The sequence below is a fragment of the Oryx dammah genome, unplaced genomic scaffold (genome assembly GCF_014754425.2).
Source record: "Oryx dammah isolate SB20612 unplaced genomic scaffold, SCBI_Odam_1.1 HiC_scaffold_2, whole genome shotgun sequence".
In the NCBI taxonomy this organism is placed as follows: domain Eukaryota; kingdom Metazoa; phylum Chordata; class Mammalia; order Artiodactyla; family Bovidae; genus Oryx; species Oryx dammah.
The window spans coordinates 86,440,866-86,462,359 of NW_024070186.1; the positions used below are offsets into that span (position 1 = coordinate 86,440,866).

General features: G+C 39.8%; 1 protein-coding gene across 3 annotated transcripts in view; it reads right to left on the reverse strand.

Moving 5' to 3' along the window:
* IQCG (IQ motif containing G) overlaps window positions 1-21,494 on the reverse strand; it is a 51,748-nt gene that overhangs the window by 2,885 nt on the left and 27,369 nt on the right. For 2 of the 3 annotated variants that reach the window (XM_040249825.1, XM_040249816.1), the window contains 4 exons: window positions 16,169-16,330; window positions 14,771-14,845; window positions 4,799-4,930; window positions 3,727-3,828 (listed from right to left, as the gene is read on the reverse strand). In XM_040249825.1, the coding sequence (XP_040105759.1) occupies window positions 3,727-3,828; window positions 4,799-4,930; window positions 14,771-14,845; window positions 16,169-16,330 (471 nt within the window). The remainder of the gene's footprint in view (window positions 1-3,726; window positions 3,829-4,798; window positions 4,931-14,770; window positions 14,846-16,168; window positions 16,331-21,494) is intronic. The other variant, XM_040249834.1, reaches the window with a different exon arrangement.

Consider the following 21,494-nt stretch of genomic DNA (forward strand, 5'->3'; position numbering starts at 1 on the left):
GTTCAAAAACATCAATTCTTCGGCACTCGCTTTCTTTATAGTCCAACTCACACATCCATACATAACCACTGGAAAAACGATAGCCTTTACTAGACAGACCTTTGTTGGCAAAGTAATGTCTGCTTTTGAATATGCTGTCTAGGTTGGTCTTAACTTTCCTTCCAAGGAGTAAGCATCTTTTAATTTCATGGCTGCAGTCACCATCTGCAGTGATTTTGGAGCCCAGAAAAATAAAAGTCAGCCACTCTTTCCACTGTTTCCCCATCTATTTACCATGAACTGATGGGGCCGGATGCCATGATGTTAGTTTTCTGAATGTTGAGCTTTAAGCCAACTTTTTCACTCTCCTCTCTCACTTTCATCAAGAGGCTCTTTTAGTTTTTCACTTTCTGCCATAAGGGTGATGTCATCTGCATATCTGAAGTTATTGATACTTCTGGCAATCTTGATTCCAGTTTGTGTTTCCTCCAGCCCAGTGTTTCTCATGATGTACTCTGCATATAAGTTAAATAAGTAGAGTGGCAGTATTCAGCCTTGACGTACTCCTTTTCCTCTTTGGAACCAGTCTGTTGTTCCATGTCCAGTTCTAACTGTTGCTTCCTGACCTGCATGCAGATTTCTCAAGAGGCAGGTCAGATGATCTGGTATTCCCATCTCTTTAAGAATTTTCCACAGTTTATTATGATCACAGAGTCAAAGGCTTTGGCATAGTCAACAAAGCAGAAATAGATGTTTAAGGATCAAAACTCACCTTCAAAAAGGATTTAGTTATCTCCCTTGAATATCTTGGTCATTAGATACAACTGTTCTGAATAGAGTCTGGGCTGCTTTAAAATCAGACTAAACCCCAAAGATGGAGCAAATCCACTAATTAAAACAAAAATGGTCTTCAGCTACTTCTTACAGTTTTGCTCTAAATCGAGGAAACTCAACAAATAGAAAACACCATAGAAGCTTAATAAACACTTGCTAACTATACATCTGACTCTCTCCTAATGAAAAGCTCAAGTTTGGGTTTAAATACCTGGTCCTGAATGTATTGCAGTTTAAAGCTTGCTTACTTAGTTCACCCCCTTATACACATCCCAAGCCACAGCTTGCACACCACAGGGCCTCAGCAGATGCTCTTTCAGAGAGAAGGGCAATCCTCAACAGTACAGTTTCAGTGCAGCAGATGTTATATTTGCTTGAAAATATTTCCCACAATCTGACTTGCCAGTTTCATCATCACTAATAAATACAAGTTCATATAAAACTTTTGTTTCCTAACTACTACTTACCCTTTTGCCTTTTTTGAGAAAAGCTCTTATCAAAACCTAGCAGATAGTCTGGGCTAATATAAATAGATCTAAATCAAACCCCTTATGATTATACAGTGGAAGGGAGAAATAGATTTAAGGGACTAGATCTGATAGATAGAGTGCCTGAAGAACTATGGACGGAGGTTCGTGACATTGTACAGGAGACAGGGATCAAGACCATCCCAAAGAAAAAGAAATGCAAAAAAAGCAAAATGGCTGTCTGGGGAGGCCTTACAAATAGCTTTGAAAAGAAGAGAAGCGAAAAGCAAAGGAGAAAAGGAAAGATATAAGCATCTGAATGCAGAGTTCCAAAGAACAGCAAGGAGAGATAAAGCCTTCCTCAGCAATCAGTGCAAAGAAATAGAGGAGGAAAAACAATGGGAAAGACTAGAGATCTCTTCAAGATAATTAGAGATACCAAGGGAACATTTCATGCAAAGATGGGCTCAATAAAGGACAGAAATGGTATGGACCCAACAGAAGCAGAAGATATTAAGAAGGGTGGCAAGAATACACAGAACTGTACAAAAAGGATCTTCACGACCCAGATAATCATGATGGTGTGATCACTCACCTAGAGCCAGACATCCTGGAATGCAAAGTCAAGTGGGCCTTAGAAAGCATCACTACGAACAAAGCTAGTGGAGGTGATGGAATTCCAGTTGAGCTATTTCAAATCCTGAAAGATGATGTTGTGAAAGTGCTACACTCAATATGCCAGCAAATTTGGAAAACTCAGCAGTGGCCACAGGACTGGAAAAGGTCAGTTTTCATTCCAATTCCAAAGAAAGGCAGTGCCAAAGAATGCTCAAACTACCGCACAATTGCACTCATCTCACACGCTAGTAAAGTAATGCCCAAAATTCTCCAAGCCAGGCTTCAGCAATACGTGAACCGTGAACTTCCAGATGTTCAAGCTGGTTTTAGAAAAGGCAGAACCAGAGATCAAATTGCCAACTTCTGCTGGATCATCGAAAAAGCAAGAGAGTTTCAGAAAGACATCTATTTCTGCTTTATTGACTATGCCAAAGCCTTTGACTGTGTGGATCACAACAAACTGGAAAATTCTGAAAGAGATGGGAATACCAGACCACCTGACCCGCCTCTTGAGAAACCTATATGCAGATCAGGAAGCAACAGTTAGAACTAGACATGGAACAACAGACTGGTTCCAAAGAGGAAAAGGAGTACGTCAAGGCTGTATATTGTCACCCTGCTTATTTAATTTATATGCAGAATACATCATGAGAAACACTGGGCTGGAGGAAGCACAAGCTGGAATCAAGATTGCCAGAAGTATCAATAACTTCAGATATGCAGATGACATCACCTTTATGGCAGAAAGTGAAGAACTAAAAAGCCTCTTGATGAAAGAGAAAGAGGAGAGTGAAAAAGTTGGCTTAAAGCTCAACATTCAGAAAACTAACATCATGGCATCTGGTCCCATCAGTTCATGGCAAATAGATGGGGAAACAGTGGAAACAGTGGCTGACTTTATTTTTCTGGGCTCCAAAATCACTGCAGATGGTGACTGCAGCCATGAAATTAAAAGATGCTTACTCCTTGGAAGGAAAGTTATGACCAACCTAGACAGCATATTCAAAAACAGAGACATGACTTTGCCAACAAAGGTCCATCTAGTCAAGGCTTTGGTTTTTCCAGTAGTCATATATGGATGTGAGAGTTGGACTGTGAAGAAAGTTGAGTGTCGAAGAAATGATGCTTTTGAACTGTGGTGTTGGAGAAGACTCTTGAGAGTCCCTTGGACTGCAAGGAGATCCAATCAGTCCATCCTAAGGGAGACCAGTCCTGGGTGTTCTTTGGAAGGAATGATGGTAAAGCTGAAACTCCAGTACTTTGGCCACCTCATGTGAAGAGTTGACTCATTGGAAAAGACTCTAATGCTGAGAGGATTGGGGGCAGGAGGAGAAGGGGACGACAGAGGATGAGATGGCTGGATGGCATCACCGACTCAATGGACATGAGTTTGAGTGAACTCCGGGAGTTGGTGATACACAGGGAGGCCTGGCGTGCTGCGATTCATGGGGTCGCAAAGAGTAGGACGCGACTGAACTGAACTGAACTGAATATAAATAGGATCTTAAGAAGAAGTGGGATACTAAAAAATTCTTTTAAGAGCTCTGTTGATTAGAAATAGTATTCATAAGTGTGACCTCTGGGCACAAGGTCTAGGCTTTGCGTCCACTGTTAACCACCTCTTCTTTCCTAGATTAAAAACTGGGGGCATGTCCTCTTAACTGTCTCCCTGCACCACGGACGATGGCAAATTCCAATGATTAGGTCATGCTTCCTCACAGATCTCCTGCTCTGTGTTTGATAATAAACAAGAGGTGCTTTGCATTTCTCAGTGTTTGGCCAGTTCCATAATTGAAAAGGCCCCAAGATGCAAAGTATGGTTTTTTACTTTTATGATGCTCCTCAATTCCAAGTCATCCTGTTCTCTCTTCTTCCGGGTCTTCTCCTTTTCTATACGATCTTCAATGATGACTTGTTCATATTCCCTTATCTGCAAAAGTAGACATTAATCGTGTTACAGGACCCAGCCAAGCTGTGGCCTACCCAGACCTGCTTCCTTTGTTCGTGCCACATCGCTTGCAGGACCTCAGTTCTCCCACCAGGGACTGAACCCAGGGCCAAGGCAGTGAAAGCCCAGAATTCTAACTACTAGGCCACCAGAGCACTCCCTAGCCCTACATTTTTAATTAAAAACTTTAAAATGAACCATACCAAATTAAACCCTCCAAAAAAGAAAAAATTTACTTGATTCCTATATTGTCAGTATTCACATTAGCTTTATAATTGTCCCCCGAATTTTTTCAGCTTGAATAAATTTGCTTTAAAGTCTTCTAATAAAAATGAAATACTAACTTGATATGTGACTGACATCAAAATAATGTAATAAAAAACTAATAGAAGGCACACCTACAAATAACCATCTTTTAAAAGAAATTTGAGAAGTTCTATACTTATTCAATGATAAAACCATAATCAGAAGGTTTTATAAATCATTTATAAATTATCTTCAGAGATCTTAAAGTATTAATTAAAATAGTATCTAGCTCAAGGGGTTTTGGGTAGTGTTAAAATAAGTTATATATGTAAATCTGGGTTTGATCCCTGGGTTGGGAAGATCCCCTGGAGAAGGGAAAGGTTACCCACTCTAGTATTCTGGCCTGGAGTATTCCATGAACTGTATAGTCCATGGGGTCACAAAGAGTTGGGCATGACTTGAACGACTGAAAAAAAAAAGTAAAATACTAGAAAAGTGCCCAGGCCAGATTAAGCCCTATCAAGTGTCGGCTGCTGCTGTTATTGTCCCATCAATGAGGACATCATCATCTTCGGAAAAGAATCCCAGTGGTTGACAGGCACACCTCCACTTCGTGACCAAAAACTGTACCTCAGCTACTGCAGCCTAGCTCCCACCCACTCCTCCGTGCTCTGCCTTAATGCTATTGAGACTCCCCCTTCCTTACCGTCTTTGCAAGTTCTTGAAGGTGTGCTAAGTCACTGGCCTTAGCAGATTTGAGGGCATTTAGTTCATTCTGTTTCATTTCTGTGTCCTTATCAAATTTCTCCATCCAGAACTCTAGCTTCTCCTCAAGCTTCTATTTGGAAGAAAAAAAAAAAAAAACATTAAAATGTAGCCAGACATGAAACAGTATATACTGTATGAAATCATGTATATGAGTTTCAAGAACAAGCATGACTGTTCTATAGGGAAAGAAGTCAGAATAATGGTTACTTTGGGAGGGGGGGGATTGGTGGTTTATTGATTGGGAATGGGGCAGGAGGGAAACTTCAGGGATGCTGAAGCTTCTATTTGTAAAAGAAAAAAACATTAGGGTCAAACCTTTGACAAGTCTTAGCAAGAAACACAGAAGACACAAACTTTTAAAAATAAAGGATGGAAAAGATAAGTTCAGAAATAAAATTTAAATTGTAAGAGACTACAGCTCATATCTTTGTACTAATAAATTCAAAATGAATATTTTGATGAAATGGATTATTTCCAGGAAGACATAAGTTACCAAAAATGACTCAAAAACAGTTTTTTTAAGTAATGACATCATTAATCATTAAAAAAACAGAAAAGGGATACAATACCCAGCTAAAGACTAGCAGGGGGGGTACTCTTTCTGCCCTCTTCTGATGCCTATGTCAGAAGTTTTCTCTATCTCCTTTATACTTTAATGAAACTTTGTTACACAAAAGCTCTGAGCAATCAAGCCTCGTCTCTGGCCCCGGATTGAATTCTTCTCCTCCGGGGGCCAAGAATCCCGGTGTCGTGATGCAACAACAACCTTTCGTCTTGGGGGTTCATCCGGGATCCTTCAGGACAAGATGGGAGCTAACAATTTCAGCCTCACTCCTTTGAATGGTATCCTGAAAAAAACTGGGATAGATTTCATCCCCAGCACCTTAAAGAAGACGCACCTGGTCTTCCTGTGCGATACTGCATGGCCACGATATCCATTGGAGAATGATACTGGGGCAACTTACTGTGCTTACTGAAGTCCCTGGCCCACATTCTTCCCGATCCGCTTCCGTAATGGGACTGTCTGGACGAGCCAAAAGCTCAGGAAGATCTAATGGATACCCCATTAGACAATCCTGACATGGAAATATTTAGAGATGCCAGTTCTTTTGTTCGGGATGGAAAGTGTAAAGTAGGTTATGCTGTGGTGACTGCTGAACAGGTTTTGGAAGCAAAATCTCTTCCCCATCTGGATGTATCCTGGAGAGGACTGGGAAATTTATTTTACTCATGTTCCAAAAGCTAATGCATATTCTTGCTCACAAGTTTGGGTAGATACTTTTACTGGATGGACTGAGGCGTCTCTCTGTCGTAGTGAACAGGCTAAGGAGGTTATAAAGATTCTCTTCATCAGTGGAAGGCTTCCCGTGGTGGACATCTCCACTTCAAGGAAAGGACTTTCTTCAAGTCTGTGAATACCTTCGACAACAATCACATGCGACGCCTCTTCTTCATCTGATGACATCTACCAACCCTAAAATGGACTGGTGCAACACTTTGCACTTTAACTATGGACATAATGTGACTTTTAATTTTGACTATGTTGCCTTACATCTGTAACTGTGTAACTGGATTTGTTTCTAGCTGCATGAAAGCGTTTGAGTTACAAATGATTGCTCAAATTCCTGCTACTGCTGCACCTTCCTCCAACTACTATTTGGGGCCCCTGGATCAGATATCCTCAATATGAGGATTAGGAGAATATGTTGCCTCACCAATTTAGGGAACAATGCCCCTTCTCAGCTCAGAAGCAGTTATGGAACGAGAATGATGCCCCTTTTCCCTAGGCAACATAATTCTCCTAAAAGAAAAGGGAGGCATGAGAGAGTCATTTCCTAGGCAGGTTGACAAGAAGTCTAGGGGTCCCCAAGGAGAGAAGGGTCTGGAATTCTCAAGGAGGAAGAAAGGACAAACTTTATTTCCTTCTCTACATTCCTAAGGATTATTTAACAATAATGTATTCTGCCTGAGGACAGTCTCTGGATTAAACCTTCTGGCTAATTCTGTTATCTTAAAATGTAGATTATGGGAGTAGGTCTGGTGAGGTCTGTACAACCTCCAGACATTCTTTGGATTCATTGGAGAGTATATAAACTCATTGCTAACGCTAACAAGTGGGTACTCTCTGCTCTGCCCTCTTCTGATGCCTATGTCAGAAGCTTTCTCTATCTCCTTTATACTTTAATAAAACTTTATTACACAAAAAAAATAAAAATAAAAATAAAAAAATAAAAAAACAGAAAAGGGAGCCAAACATCTCTCCTTTACCCAACCAGACTGTTTATGACTGAATTTTACCAGTTTCAAGGAACAGGTAATAATCTATTTTGTTCTATTTCTATTAAGCTAGTTAGCATAACTGATCACAGTACAACAAAGAAGCACCGAAAATGAATCTATAGAATAATCTCATTTATGGAATACATAAATACAAAATAAAAATCTATAATTCTAACAGTCTAGTAAAAGAATCATCAATTATGAACCGAGTAGATTTATCCCCCATATTTAAAGATGATTCAACATCAACAAGTCTACTAATATATTTTAACTTATTAACACATTAAAAGAAATCATATCTTCTCAATGGATTTAAAAAAAAATCCATCTCATAAAACTCAATCTTCATTCCTGATTAAGAAGAAAAAAAAAAAACTTAGCAAGATTTGACTAAAAGGAAACTATTAATTTGATAAGGCTTACCTACCATAAACCTACACCCCAAATGTCATAAAATCCCCATTTGTGTCAGTTATCGATTTATTGCCTCTCAATTCCAAACCATCCTTCACTGACCAGCTTTGTAAGACTGGATGATTGCAGCAAACACTTCTTTCTGCAAACTAGCACAGTATTCAGCTTCGTCAGTAGACGGTGCTAGAGGGACATGACAAGAGCTTCTCTCCCTGGTTCCCATTGCTTCCGCCTTTGTTTCTGGGCACAGCTGATGGTGTCATGGATGTGACATACTCAATGGCACTTGTTCACCAACTTTTACTAACACAACAGACAGAGTCTTGCTTGCCAAACACAGTCTACAGTTCCCTGCTTGCCAGCTTTACCCCACTAACTGTAAACCAGCTCTGACCCAGGCAACAAAGCAAATATTTATTCCTCCCTTGGATACTGTCCTCCAGCCCTAGAGTTCTCTTGTATCCCTCCTTTTTAGCCAATCCCTTATTAGCAGTTAACGATTCTTTTTTTTAATATGTTCCCTGCTCAAATTACCAATGTGATTTCTGTCCCCTAACTGAACGATAATGATACAGAATTATTATCAAAACTAGTTTGTCTCCCACCTTCTAATTCATGTGTCTCACTAAGTCGTCTAAAATCCTTGCTTCTGTTCATCAGATACAATCAGCATAACACAGTAAGCTACTAGGGGGTGTCGTGGAAAGTCAAAGCAGGCGGTGATCTCTGCGACCATAATGTGGCAGAGAGAGCAGAAACGGCCCAGCCAGGTAAAAGTAAACTGTTTCTGCAGTTTTTTCCAAATGAGTTTGGAGACGGAGTTTAGTCAAGTTAATAGCTGCCATTCAAGATTTTCTCCAGGAAAGATATGACATCTGGAACAGTATCTGCGGTTGGAGTCACTATTCGATTATATTTACATTAGTCCACAGTCACTCTGCAAGATCACTCAACTGCACAGGCCAAACAGCTGACTTGAATGGGAATGTGATAAATGTCACTACCTCCACTTCGAAGCCTTTGATGTTGGCATTAATTTCACAGTTACACTGAGACTACAGTACTGCTTATGTTCACTATCTTGGTAGGGATGGGAAGTCCCAGAGGCTTCTACGAGGCCCGTCCTATCATAATGGCCCTCACTCCATGAATCAGGAGCCAAGGTGAAAATTCTGTTGCCAGCTATGTCTTACTCCAACCATATGTTCAGTAACTGGGGAAAATAACCACAGAGTGGATCCGTAGAAAAGTGAGCCCAGAGTAAATCAGACTTAAGTCTCCATCTATCACCTGATCATCGTAATCGCCCATTTTGAGAAGGGTCCACAGAGATGTCTTGAATCCCCAGGAATTAGCATCAATTCAGAGCCAATGTTTATTTAGTAACGTCAAAAGAAATGGGTATTTTCTTTTTTCCAGTGCATAGTCACTCTAATAAGTAGGTCCCTAGGGTAAGGCTTAGAGGAAGATTCAATTGCATTACTTGTACAAGTGAAAAATTGCTACTGAGTTCACCTTCAGGGGGACCTGCCACCCTCAATCAAGGGGCTCTGGGTCTGTGAATTTACTTAGTTTGGAAACTGAGTGAGAGGCCATGATTCTTCATTGTGGCGATTCAAATCAAATTTTTGGCTACTAGATCTGGACTTTTTCTCTGTTGTATAGATAAAGTACTGCTTTCTCCCAGCACCTCCCTTTAGTTAAATGCAGCCACATGTCCTCAGGCACTCCATGATCCTATCAACTCCACTGATATCAGGGGTGGTATCACCCGTGGTCTTACCTGGCCTACATAAGAAACCAAACACAGGGCTTTTCAAGGATGCAAGTATTCCCCTAACTAAGAAGCTGAAGTTGAATGGTTCTGTGAAGACCTACAAGACCTTTTAGAACTAACACCCATAAAAGATGTCCTTTTCATTATAGGGGACTGGAATGCAAAACTAGGAAGTCAAGAAACACCTGGAGTAACAGGCAAATTTGGCCTTGGAGTACAGAATGAAGCAGTGCAAAGGCTAATAGAGTTTTGCTAAGAGAACACACTGGTCATAGCAAACACCTTCTTCCAACAGCACAAGAGAAGACTCTACACATGGACATCACCAGATGATCAACACCAAAATCAGATTGATTATATTCTTTGTGGCCAAAGATAGAGAAGCTCTACACAGTCAGCAAAAACAAGACAGGGAGCTGACTGTGGCTCAGATCATGAACTCCTTATTGCCAAATTCAAACTTAAATTGAAGAAAGTAGGGAAAACCACTAGACCATTCAGGTATGACCTAAATCAAACCCCTTACAATTATACAGTGGAAGTCAGAAATAGATCAAGTGACTAGATCTAACAGACAGAGTGCCTGATGAACTATGGACGGAGGTTCGTGACATTGTACAGGAGACAGGGATCAAGACCATCCCGAAGAAAAAGAAATGCAAAAAAAGCAAAATGGCTGTCTGAGGAGGCCTTACAAATAGCTGAGAAAAGAAGAGAAGTGAAAAGCAAAGGAGAAAAGGAAAGCTATAAGCATCTGAATGCAGAGTTCTAAAGAATAGCAAAGAGAGAGAAGAAAGCTTTCCTCAGTGATCAGTGCAAAGAAATAGAGGAAAACAATAGAGTGGAAAAGACTAGAGATCTCTTCAAGAAAATTAGACATACCAAGGGAACATTTCATGTAAAGATGGCCTCAGTAAAGGACAGAAATGGTATGGACCCAACAGAAGCAGAAGATATTAAGAAGAGGTGGCAAGAATACACAGAAGAACTGTACAAAAGAGATCTTCACGACCCAGATAATCATGATGGTGTGATCACTCACCTAGAGCCAGACATCCTGGAATGGGAAGTCAAGTGGGCCTTAGAAAGCATCACTATGAACAAAGCTAGTGGAGGTGATGGAATTCCAGTTGAGCTATTTCAAATCCTGAAAGATGATGCTGTGAAAGTGCTACACTCAATATGCCAGCAAATTTGGAAAACTCAGCAGTGGCCACAGGACTGGAAAAGGTCAGTTTTCATTCCAATTCCAAAGAAAGGCAGTGCCAAAGAATGCTCAAACTACCACACAATTGTACTCATCTCACACGCTATTAAAGTAATGCTCAAAACTCTTCAAGTCAGCCTTCAGCAATACGTGAACCATGAATTTCCAGATGTTCAAGCTGGTTTTAGAAAAGGCAGAAGAACCAGAGATCAAATGGCCAACATCCACTGGATCATCGAAAAAGGAAGAGAGTTCCAGAAAAATATCTATTTCTGCTTTATTGACTATGCCAAAGCCTTTGACTGTGTGGATCACAACAAACTGGAAAATTCTGAGAGATGGGAATACCAGACTACCTGACCTGCCTCTTGAAAAATCTGTATGCACGTCGGGAAGCAACAGTTAGAACCGGACATGGAACAACACCACGCTGGTTCCAAATTGGGAAAGGAGTCCATCAAGGCTGTATATTGTCACCCTGCTTATTTAATTTATATGCAGAGTACATCATGAGAAACGCTGGGCTGGATGAAGCACAAGCTGGAATCAAGACTGCCAGGAGAAATATTAATAACCTCAGATACGCAGATGACACCACACTTTTGGCAGAAAGAGAACTAAAAAGCCTCTTGATGAAAGTGAAAGAGGAGAGTAAAAAAGTTGGCTTAAGCTCAATATTTAGAAAACTAAGATCATGGCATCCAGTCCCATCACTTCGTGGCAAATAGATGGGGAAACAGTGGTAGACTTTATTTTGGGGGGCTCCAAAATGACTGCAGCCTTGAAATTAAAAGATGCTTACTCCTTGGAAGAAAAGCTATGACCAACCTAGACAGCATATTAAAAAGCAAACACATTAGTTTGTCAACAAAGGTCCATCTAGTCAAGGCTATGGTTTTTCCAGTAGTAATGTATGGATGTGAGAGTTGGACTATAAAGAAAGCTGAGGGCAGAAGAATTGATGCCTTTGAAGTGTGGTATTGGAGAAGACTCTTGAGAGTCCCTTGGACTGCAAGGAGATCCAACCAGTCCATCCTAAAGGAGATTAGTCCTGGGTATTCATTGGAAGGACTGACGTTGAAGCTGAAACTCCAATACTTTGGCCACTTGATGCGAAGAGCTGACTTATTTGAAAAGACCCTGATGCTGGGAAAGATTGAGGGCAGGAGGAGAAGGGGATGACAGAGGATGAGATGGTTGGATGGCATCACTGACTCAATGGACATGAGTCTGGGTAAACTCCAGGAGCTGGTGATGGACAGGAAGGCCTGGCATACTGCAGTCCATGAGTCGCAAAGAGTTGGACACGACTGAGCGACTGAAGTGAACTGAACTGGATGCATTAGTAAAGAACTGTCTTCTAGGAAGGAGTGTCTCACAGAAACTGTTAGAGGTGGGTGTTTGAGTTGGTGTTAGGCCACACATGATAAATTCACATTGTATTCCTATCTCCCTAAGTCTTTTGAATTCTTTCCCTCCATCATAGCAAAGAACCACTGACATCTTCACTTCATTAAATGAGTCCAGGTTCTAGTTAACCAATCAAGCTAACTGTTAAGAGTCATCTCCAGCTGCACAAGCTAACACATTAAATCCAGAATCTCTAGTAAACAGGTCCACATCAATGAACTTGACCTAATCCAGTGTTCTATTCTACCTTCCTTGGCCCAACAACCTTAGAATCCATTCTCATACCTGTCTCCTGGGCTTATGCCAATATATATTAGTAAAGTCTTGTAATTCTTTTAGAATGTAAGTTATGTCCTTCTAAGTTATAGTCATCTGAGTTATCTATGAGCCTGGAACCCGCTGTGATTTGACTCTAGTGATGGAACCACGGACAAAAGGGGTGATTGCACTAGGTCTTGAGAGATAGCATCCATTTTCAAGGCATCTGCCTCAGATGAAGTTATTATCACAGGGTTTCCAGGGAAAATAAGACTAATCTCCTCAGACATAGGAGGGCAGGCTACTTCCACCAGCAAGAGAGGCTTACGGTGACTTGGGGGTTCAAGAAATAAATTACGTACCAGGAATTCCCATTCTAAGTTGCAGGGTCCTATTTTTTTCCCAAGGAACCCTAACGTGCACATGAGAAACTCGTCATGACCATGAATGAATTCACGTGTAATACTGACTGAACACCGTTAAAACCACCAATAGAGAGACACTGCCACATCATCACTTTAGTAATACTGCTAAACATTACATGTGCCATTCTATGCACACAACAAGCCACAGAATGGAAACGGATATATAAATAATGAGAGGGAAAACAGGAAACTGCTATTATTTACAGTCAGTAGGAGAAGGGGGTGACACAGGATGAGATGGTTGGATGGCATCATTGACTCAAAGGATATGAGTCTGAGCAAACTCAGGGAGATGGTGAAGGGCAGGAAAGAAAGTCTAGCACGCTGCAGTCCATGGGGTTGCAGAGTCAGATACGACTTAGCAACAGGACGACAACAGCAAGATTTTCTACCCAGAAAATCCAAATGAACCAACTCAAAAACCATTAAAAACTAATATGAGGGGACATAAGGAGTCTAGAACAATACACAAAACTGAATAGCCTTTCCATATACTGTGCACTTGGCGGCATGTCCACTGAGAGAAAGACGGTTACCTAAACCTTGGTATATCCCCTCTTTGGCATATTATACAGCAAGTATACTGCTTTAGAAAAAATTAAAGACAATGCAAATTTTTTTTAAAAACTGGGTCTGGAAAAAAATATATACTATGATTCAATTTATGTCAAAACAAATATAAACAAATACTAAAACAAGTAAGCATTTAGGTATATACACAAGAACACACATGAAAAGAAAAAGATATGGAAGAAATACTTGAAAAGGGGAGTAATTAAGAGAGTTTTCACTTTTAAAAATCTATATATTTCTGCACTGTTTCAAATTTTTCATTAAAACGTATCTATGTATTGCTTATGTTATTAGGCTGGAGTTCTGGGTAACACTAACTTTATCCATCCAACATCCATTTATCCACCAACTCATCTGACTGTTATCAAATACTTGCTCTATATCTAACATTTGAGGTAGGTAACATGATTCATAATCCTGAAACTGCAGAGGTACAGGTTCTAATAGCCTACTGATATGTTCTTCAGTAGAGCCCTGTGAGACAGCATCTAGAAATTATCTCCTTTAACCACAAATTTGGAATTATCTACTAAAACTTCATCAGCTTTCTCAAAGGTAGGCTATATCATGAGTAAGTTGGAAAATTTTTTCCTTATTCAGCCAACAGAGATATTTTGAAAGGTTCCTTCCATTCAGCTTGTTTTGTTACTAGTATTGGAAATACTAATTCAAACCATTTCAGTCACATAATTTATATAATTATATGAATAATTTCATAATTCACACAATAAGAAATAGTGAGTAAATAAATATGTGGAAAAAATGGTCAGTTCCATTATTAAACAAAAAAAAAAAAAAAAAAAGGCAAAATAAAACAATTCATGAAACTAGCAGACTTTAAAAAAAATATCTAAAGCAGTTAGTTCCGTTGAGGATACCTTCAAATTAATACTTGTATCCATTGCTGATGTCAGTGTAAAACAGAGACTACCAGCAATATTTATCAAAAGTCACAAAATACCAGTCTCTCAAATAATAATCTCATGCTTGAGATTTACTTTTAGCAAATAATTGCAGTGAAGAAAACAGTAATTTGGGCCAACCTTTCATTACTGCATTATTTACAGTAGTGAAACTTTAGAAATAACCTAAATATCCAGAACAAAGAGTAACAAATAAATTATAGAATAACTACTCTGTAGGACATTATAAAACCATTTAAAATTATTTTACAAGGAGACTATAATAAAATGAAAAAATGGGTGAAAAAACTGGCAATTTAAAAAAAATCTTCATGCAACTAAGAATGTTATTTTTATAATTTTCAAAAATCAGAAAATTTAAAATTATGACTATGAGGCAATATAAGAACAAGAAAATAGTGCCTTATATAATACTAAATGATAAAGGTAAAGGACAAAATTTTACCTGTACTCAAATTGCAGCTTTATAAAACATTTATCCAGATGGATAACTTATACAGAAAACATGGGCTATATAGCTCTTTTATTAGCTGGTATGATTACAGTCGGTTTTTCTTTCCTTAAAAAAATTGTTTTGCTGTCCTTGGCATTTTATAAGTGAGAAACAGACACTTCAGAGGATAAGAAAGGTCTGGGGACCCACCTGCTGCTCCTTTCTAAGGAACAGTTCAATCTCAGCATGAATCCGGTTCTCTTCTTCAGTTTTCAGCCGTAGTTTCTGTGAATAACAAACCAACATCAGAAGTCTTCCCAACAGGGCTGCAAGTGAGTTCTCAAGATTACGGGTATGGCTGCGACAGTAGTACAAGGTTTCTCCACCAACTGGGATCCTAAGGACTCCACAGTATTCCTCCAGAGCAGCAATGCAGTTTCCCTGAATTCCATTCATGTTCACAACACATCTGAGTCATGTCTGGCACTGTTGCACAGGCAACAGCCCAGAGCAAGAGGGCCATAATCCTGTTGCCTGGAAAGTGATGCCCATTTAAAGAGAGAAACAATGCTTCAAGGGCACAAGGTTCTCAGGCCTACAAAAGGATATGCCAGAATGCAAAAAACTGTTTGCCGTCATAGTCTTAAGCCACACTTGGGAAATAAGCTTTCGGATAAGCAGGGACTCAAAGAAAGGAGTCCTCCTACTACACGCAGATGACATGCTTGACTAATGTTTGCTCCTCACCAGCATCTTGTTCTTTTAGCCATTTAGCCTCCTCCCCAAATGATTATTTTTAGAAAAAGTTTCCAGGAAGTATACAACATGTTACTATTTATCTGTAATTTGGAGATGAAAATTTGTAGTTCTAAGTAGAATATGACAAGTTTGGTACTGAGATATATAAAGAGATTTAAAATTTTAAATTAAATGTCTTTGAGAGGGTATGATTTAAAGAAATCTGGAAATAAGTTTTGAGTTTTCTTAATGTAAATATATGTTATTTGTAGTAGGTTATTTCTATGACTTAAGGGCAAAATTTCTTAAACATGGAACTGAATGTGTTCCATGCAGGGGGGAAATAGTCTTTTTCCTCTAAAATGAGGGTCTACCCTGGTTTCTTTCTACTGATACTTTTCACTGTGACTTTTCATTTCTATTAATATAAATTTATGTGTGTATGAATTCAGCTCTCTAAATTTTGTACTTCTTAATGGTGGGATGAAAAATACTGGTTGGGTAGGAAAAGTAGCAGCAAAAACCTACAGTTACTGAGTATTTTGTTTTGCCCTCTCCCTGTAATTATCAGAAGAAATGGCAAACGGCTTCATAAAATAAGGATAAAGTGACCAAGAGAAGAAAGTACCACCAATTTCAAAGTCCTTACAAAAACTCAGGAGATGTAGGCTATACCCCATCAGAATCTCTGCTTGTAAAAAAGCAAGTCTTCATCTCTTTTTTGTCTTTAGCCTCAGATGTTAGGGTTGCTGGAGAGAGAGAACAGAGATCAGGGAAGTCTCCCCCTCGCACCTCCTTTGTCGACTGAAATATCAGGAGTGACAGTTTGAAAGCCAGTCACTAGATTCATGCTTAATTAACAGTGATCACCTCAATCTCTTCCAGCAAGAGCTCTTCTGTTTTGCTGCATTTTTTCTGGGTCTGGGAAATCTGCAGTTCTGTGTTTCTCTTCATATAGCGATTCTCCATGTTGGTTTTTGCCTTCATCTCTTGCAACTGATCCTTGAGGTGAGCAATATATTCATTCCGATTCTGTAGAGGTTAAGACCAGATTTCTAAATTTAAATGCATTCTACCTCCATTCAGCTCAGTCAGCAGCTTAAGCTTTGGTACTTATGTATCAACAGGGAACTGGATCTGGTTTTCTGCTATCACACGAGGAGTTCACCCAATAATCATGGATAGTAGAAATGAAAATGAAAAGTAGTTCTAAGACTGTGAGATTCTTCCCTAGGCACATTATTTGGGTATCCTGTATCCACCATTTCCCATTACTATTGCATTTTAGTGGAAAGAGCACTGAACTAAATGATCAAAAGACCTAACTTCCCACCCAAGCCCCGCCAATTGTGTGAATTAGGACACTTCAGTTAAACTCTCCAAGTCTCACCTTCTTTAAAATAGAAACATTAATATCCACCCTGCCTGAAATATCTTAGCAAATAATTATAAGGATTAATTGACAATGTGTTTGAAAATTTTTCCCAGGTTACAAAGTGCTTGGCAACTTCTTTTCTTTTTTAAATTGTGTTAACATTGGTTTATAACATTACGTAAGCTTCATGTGTGCAACATTATATTGATATTTCAACTTCTGTATACGTTACAATGTGCTCAACACCGAATATTTAGCTTCCATCCATCACCATATAGTTGACCCGCTCTGCTTTACCCATTTCTTACCCCCAACCCTTTCCCCTTCTGGTACCGACTACTTTGTTCTATATGTTTGTTTTTGTTTGCTTTGTTCATCTCTTTTTGTTTGTTTGTTTTAGATTCCACGTATGAGTGAAATTATACAGTATTTATCTTTCTTTGTCTGACTTATTTCACTTTGCATGATAATCTCAATGTCCACCCATATTGGCAAAAATAGCAAGATTCCATCTTTGTATGGCTAGGAAGTATCCATTGTCTATACACTGTTGTAAACATGTACCACACCTTCTCTATCTATTTATCTGTCAATGTGAATATAGGTTGTTTCCTTATCTTGGCTGTTCTGAACAATGCTGCAATGAACACAGGGGTACATACACCCTTCTGAATTAGTATCTTCATGTTCTTTGGATAAATACCCAGAAGTAGAATAGCTGAATCATACAGTAGTTCTATTCTTAATTTTTCGAGGGATCTCCATACCGGTTTCCAATGCTGGAGCTGCCACTAAGGTATATAGCATTAGAAAGATACTCTCAGAACAGGATTCCAAGAAGGAGTTATTTCCCCATTGGGCCTAGGAATTCTCATTTTCCTTAAATTTTGAATGCTGGACAACTGAAAATATAGATAGATAGATACATAGATAGATATAGAGATATATCTTCCATAAGCTAGAAGAACTTGAAACTCTGTTGATTATTAGGCACCCCACTCCAGCACTCTTGCCCGGAAATCCCATGGACGGAGGAGCGTGGTGGGCTGCAGTCCATGGGGTCGCTAAGAGTCAGACACGACTGAGTGACTTCACTTTCACTTTTCACTTTGATGCACTGGAGAAGGAAATGGCAACCCACTCCAGTGTTCTTGCCTGGAGAATCCCAGGGATGGGAGAGCCTGGTGGGTTGCCGTCTCTGGGGTCGCACAGAGACTGAAGCGACTTAGCAGCAGCAGCAGCATACTGACTCCGCCTCAGTCAGTCTCTTCCATCAGGAAGCTTCCATAAGCCTCTTATCCTTCTCCATCAGAGGGCAGACAGACTGAAAACCACAATCACAGAAAACTAACCAATCTGATCACATGGACCACAGCCTTGTCTAACTCAATGAAACTATGAGACATGCCATGAAGGGCCACCCAAGATGGACGGGTCATGGTGAAGAGTTCTGACAAAACGCAGTCCACTGGAGAAGGGAATGGCAAACCACTTCAGTATTCTTGCCTTGAGAACCCCAAGAACAGTATGAAAATGCAAAAAGATAGGACAATGAATGATGAACTCCCCAGGTCGGTAGGTGCCCAATATGCTACTGGAGATCAGTGGAGAAATAACTCCAGAAAGAAAGAAGGGGTGGAGCCAAAGCAAAAGCAATATTCAGTTGTGGATGTGACTGGTGACGGGGTAAAGTCCAATGCTGTAAAGAGCAATATTGCATAGGAATCTGGAATGTCAGGTCCATGAATCAAGGCAAATTGGAAGTGGTCAAACACAAGATGGCAAAAGTAAACATCGACATTTTAGGAATCAGCGAAGTAAAACAGACTGGAATGGGTGAATTTAACTCAAATGACCATTACATCTACTACTGTGGGCAACAATCCCTTAGAAGGAATGGAGTAGCCATCATATTAAAAAAAAAAAAAAAGAGTCCAAAATGCAGTACTTGGATACAATCTCAAAAATGACAGAATGATCTGTTCGTTTCCAAGGCAAACCATTCAATATCACAGTAATCCAAGTTGATGCCTTGACCAGTAATGCTGAAGAAGCTGAAGCTGAATGGTTCTATGAAGACCTACAAGACCTTTTAGAACTAATACCCCAAAAAATATGTCCTTTTCATTATAGGGGACTGGAATGCAAAAGCAGGAAGTCAAGAAGTACCTGGAAAAACAGGCAAATTTGGCCTTGGAGTACAGAATGAAGCAAGGCAAAATCTAATAAAGTTTTGCCAAGACAATGCACTGGTCATAGCAAACACCTTCTTCCAACAATACAAGAGAAGACTCTACACATACATATCACCAGGTGGTCAACACCGAAATCAGATTGATTATATTCTTTGCAGCCAAAGATGGAGAAGATCTATACAGTCAGAAAAAACAAGACGGGGATTTGACTGTGGCTCAGATCATGAACTCCTTATTGCCAAATTCAGACTTAAATTGAAGAAAAGTAGGGAAAAACCACTAGACCTAAATCAAATCCCTTATGATTATACAGTGGAAATGAGAAATAGATTCAAGGGATTAGATCTAAAAGACAGAGTGCCTGAAGAACTATGGGTGGAGGTTCGTGACATTGTATAGGAGACAGGGATCTAGACCATCCCCAAGAAGAAGAAATGCAAAAAAGCAAAATGGCTGTCTGAGGAGGGCTTACAAATAGCTGTGAAAAGAAGAGGTGAAAGGCACAAGAGAAAAGGAAAGATGTACCCATTTGAATGCAGAGTTCCAAAGAATAGCAAGGAAAGATAAGAAAGCCTTCCTTAGTGATCGGTGCAAAGAAATAGAGGAAAACAACAGAATGGGAAAGACTAGAGATCTCTTCAAGAAACTTAGAGATACCAAGGGAACATTTCATGCAAAGATGAGCTCAATAAAGGACAGAAATGGTACGGACCTAACAGAAGCAGAAGATATTAAGAAGAGGTGGCAAGAATACACAGAAGAACTATACAAGAAAGATCTTCACAACACAGATAATCACGATGGTGTGATCACTCACCTAGAGCCAGACATCCTGGAATGCAAAGTCAAGTGGGCCTCACTACGAACAAAGCTAGTGGAGGTGATGGAATTCCAGTTGAGCTATTTCAAATCCTGAAAGATGATGCTGTGAAAGTGCTACACTCAATATGCCAGCAAATTTGGAAAACTCAGCAGTGGCCACAGGACTGGAAAAGGCCAGTTTTCATTCCAATTCCAAAAAAAGGCAATGCCAAAGAATGTTCAAACTACTGCACAATTGCACTCATCTCATACACTAGTAAAGTAATGCTCAAAATTCTACAAGCCAGGCTTTAACAGCAAGTGAACTGTCAACTTCCAGATGTTCAAGCTGGATTGAGAAAAGGCAGAGGAACCAGAGATCAAATTGCCAATATCCGTTGGACCATCAACAAAGCAAGCGAATTCCAGAAAAATATCTATTTCTGCTTTATTGACTATGCCAAAGCCTTTGACTGTGTGGATCACAACAAACTGTGGAAAATTCTGAAAGAGATGGGAATACTAGACCACCTGACCTGCCCCTCTTGAGAAACCTATATGTAGGTCAGGAAGCAACAGTTAGAACTGGACATGGAACAACAGACTGGTTCCAAATAGGAAAGGAGTAGGTCAAGGCTGTATATTGTCACCCTGCTTATTTAACTAATATGCAGAGTACATCATGAGAAACACTGGGCTGGATGAAGCACAAGCTGGAATCAAGATTTCCAGGAGATATATCAATAACCTCAGATATGCAGATAACACCACCCTTATGGCAGAAAGTGAAGAGGAACTAAAAAGCCTCTTGATGAAAGTGAAAGAGGAGAGTGAAAAGCTGGCTTAAAACTTAACTTTCAGAAAAGTAAGATCATGGTATCTGGTCCCATCAGTTCATGGTAAATAGATGAGGAAACAATGGAAACAGTGACAGACTTTATTTTGGGGGGCTCCAAAATCACTGCAGATGGTGACTGCAGCCATGAAATTAAAAGATGATTGCTTCTTGGAAAAAAAGCTATGACCAACCTAGATAGCATATTAAAAAGTAGAGACATTATTTTGCCAAGAAAGGTCCATCTAGTCAAAGCTATGGTTTTTCCAGTGGTCATGTGTGGATGTGAGAATTGGACTCTAAAGAAAGCTGAGAGTGGAAGAATTGATGATTTTGAATTGTGGTGTTGGAGAAGACTCTTGAGAGTCCCTTGGACAGGTAGGAGATCCAACCGATCCATCCTAAAGGAAATCAGTCCTGAATATTCATTGGAAAGACTGATACTGAAGCTGAAACTCCAATACTTTGGCCACCTGACGCAAAGAACCGACTCATTTGAAAAAACCCTGATGCTGGAAAAGATTGAAGTCAGGAGAAGAAGGGGACAACAGAGGATGAGATGGTTGGATGGCATCACTGACTCAATGGACATGAGTTTGAGTAAACTCTGGGAGTTGGTGATGGAGAGGCCTGGCGTGCTGCAGTTCATGGTCTTGCAGAGTCGGACACGACTAAGCGACTGAACTGAACTGAACTATACTGACTCTAAGAAGAAGCAAAGTGAAACTAAAGTCCTGATTCTGGCTAGAAAAATCTTGTAAGTTGAGAATTACAAAGACCTAAATGTCTTCAATGGTTTCACTAGAGGTTGTTGTTGTTATTCCGTTGCTAAATTGTGTCCAACTCTTTCCGACCCCATGAACTATAGTACACTAGGCTTCTCTGTCCTTCACTATCTCCTGAGTTTTCTCAAACTCATGTCCATCGAGTTGATAATGCCATCCAACCATCTCATCCTCTGTCACCCCTTTCACCTCTTGCCCTGAATCT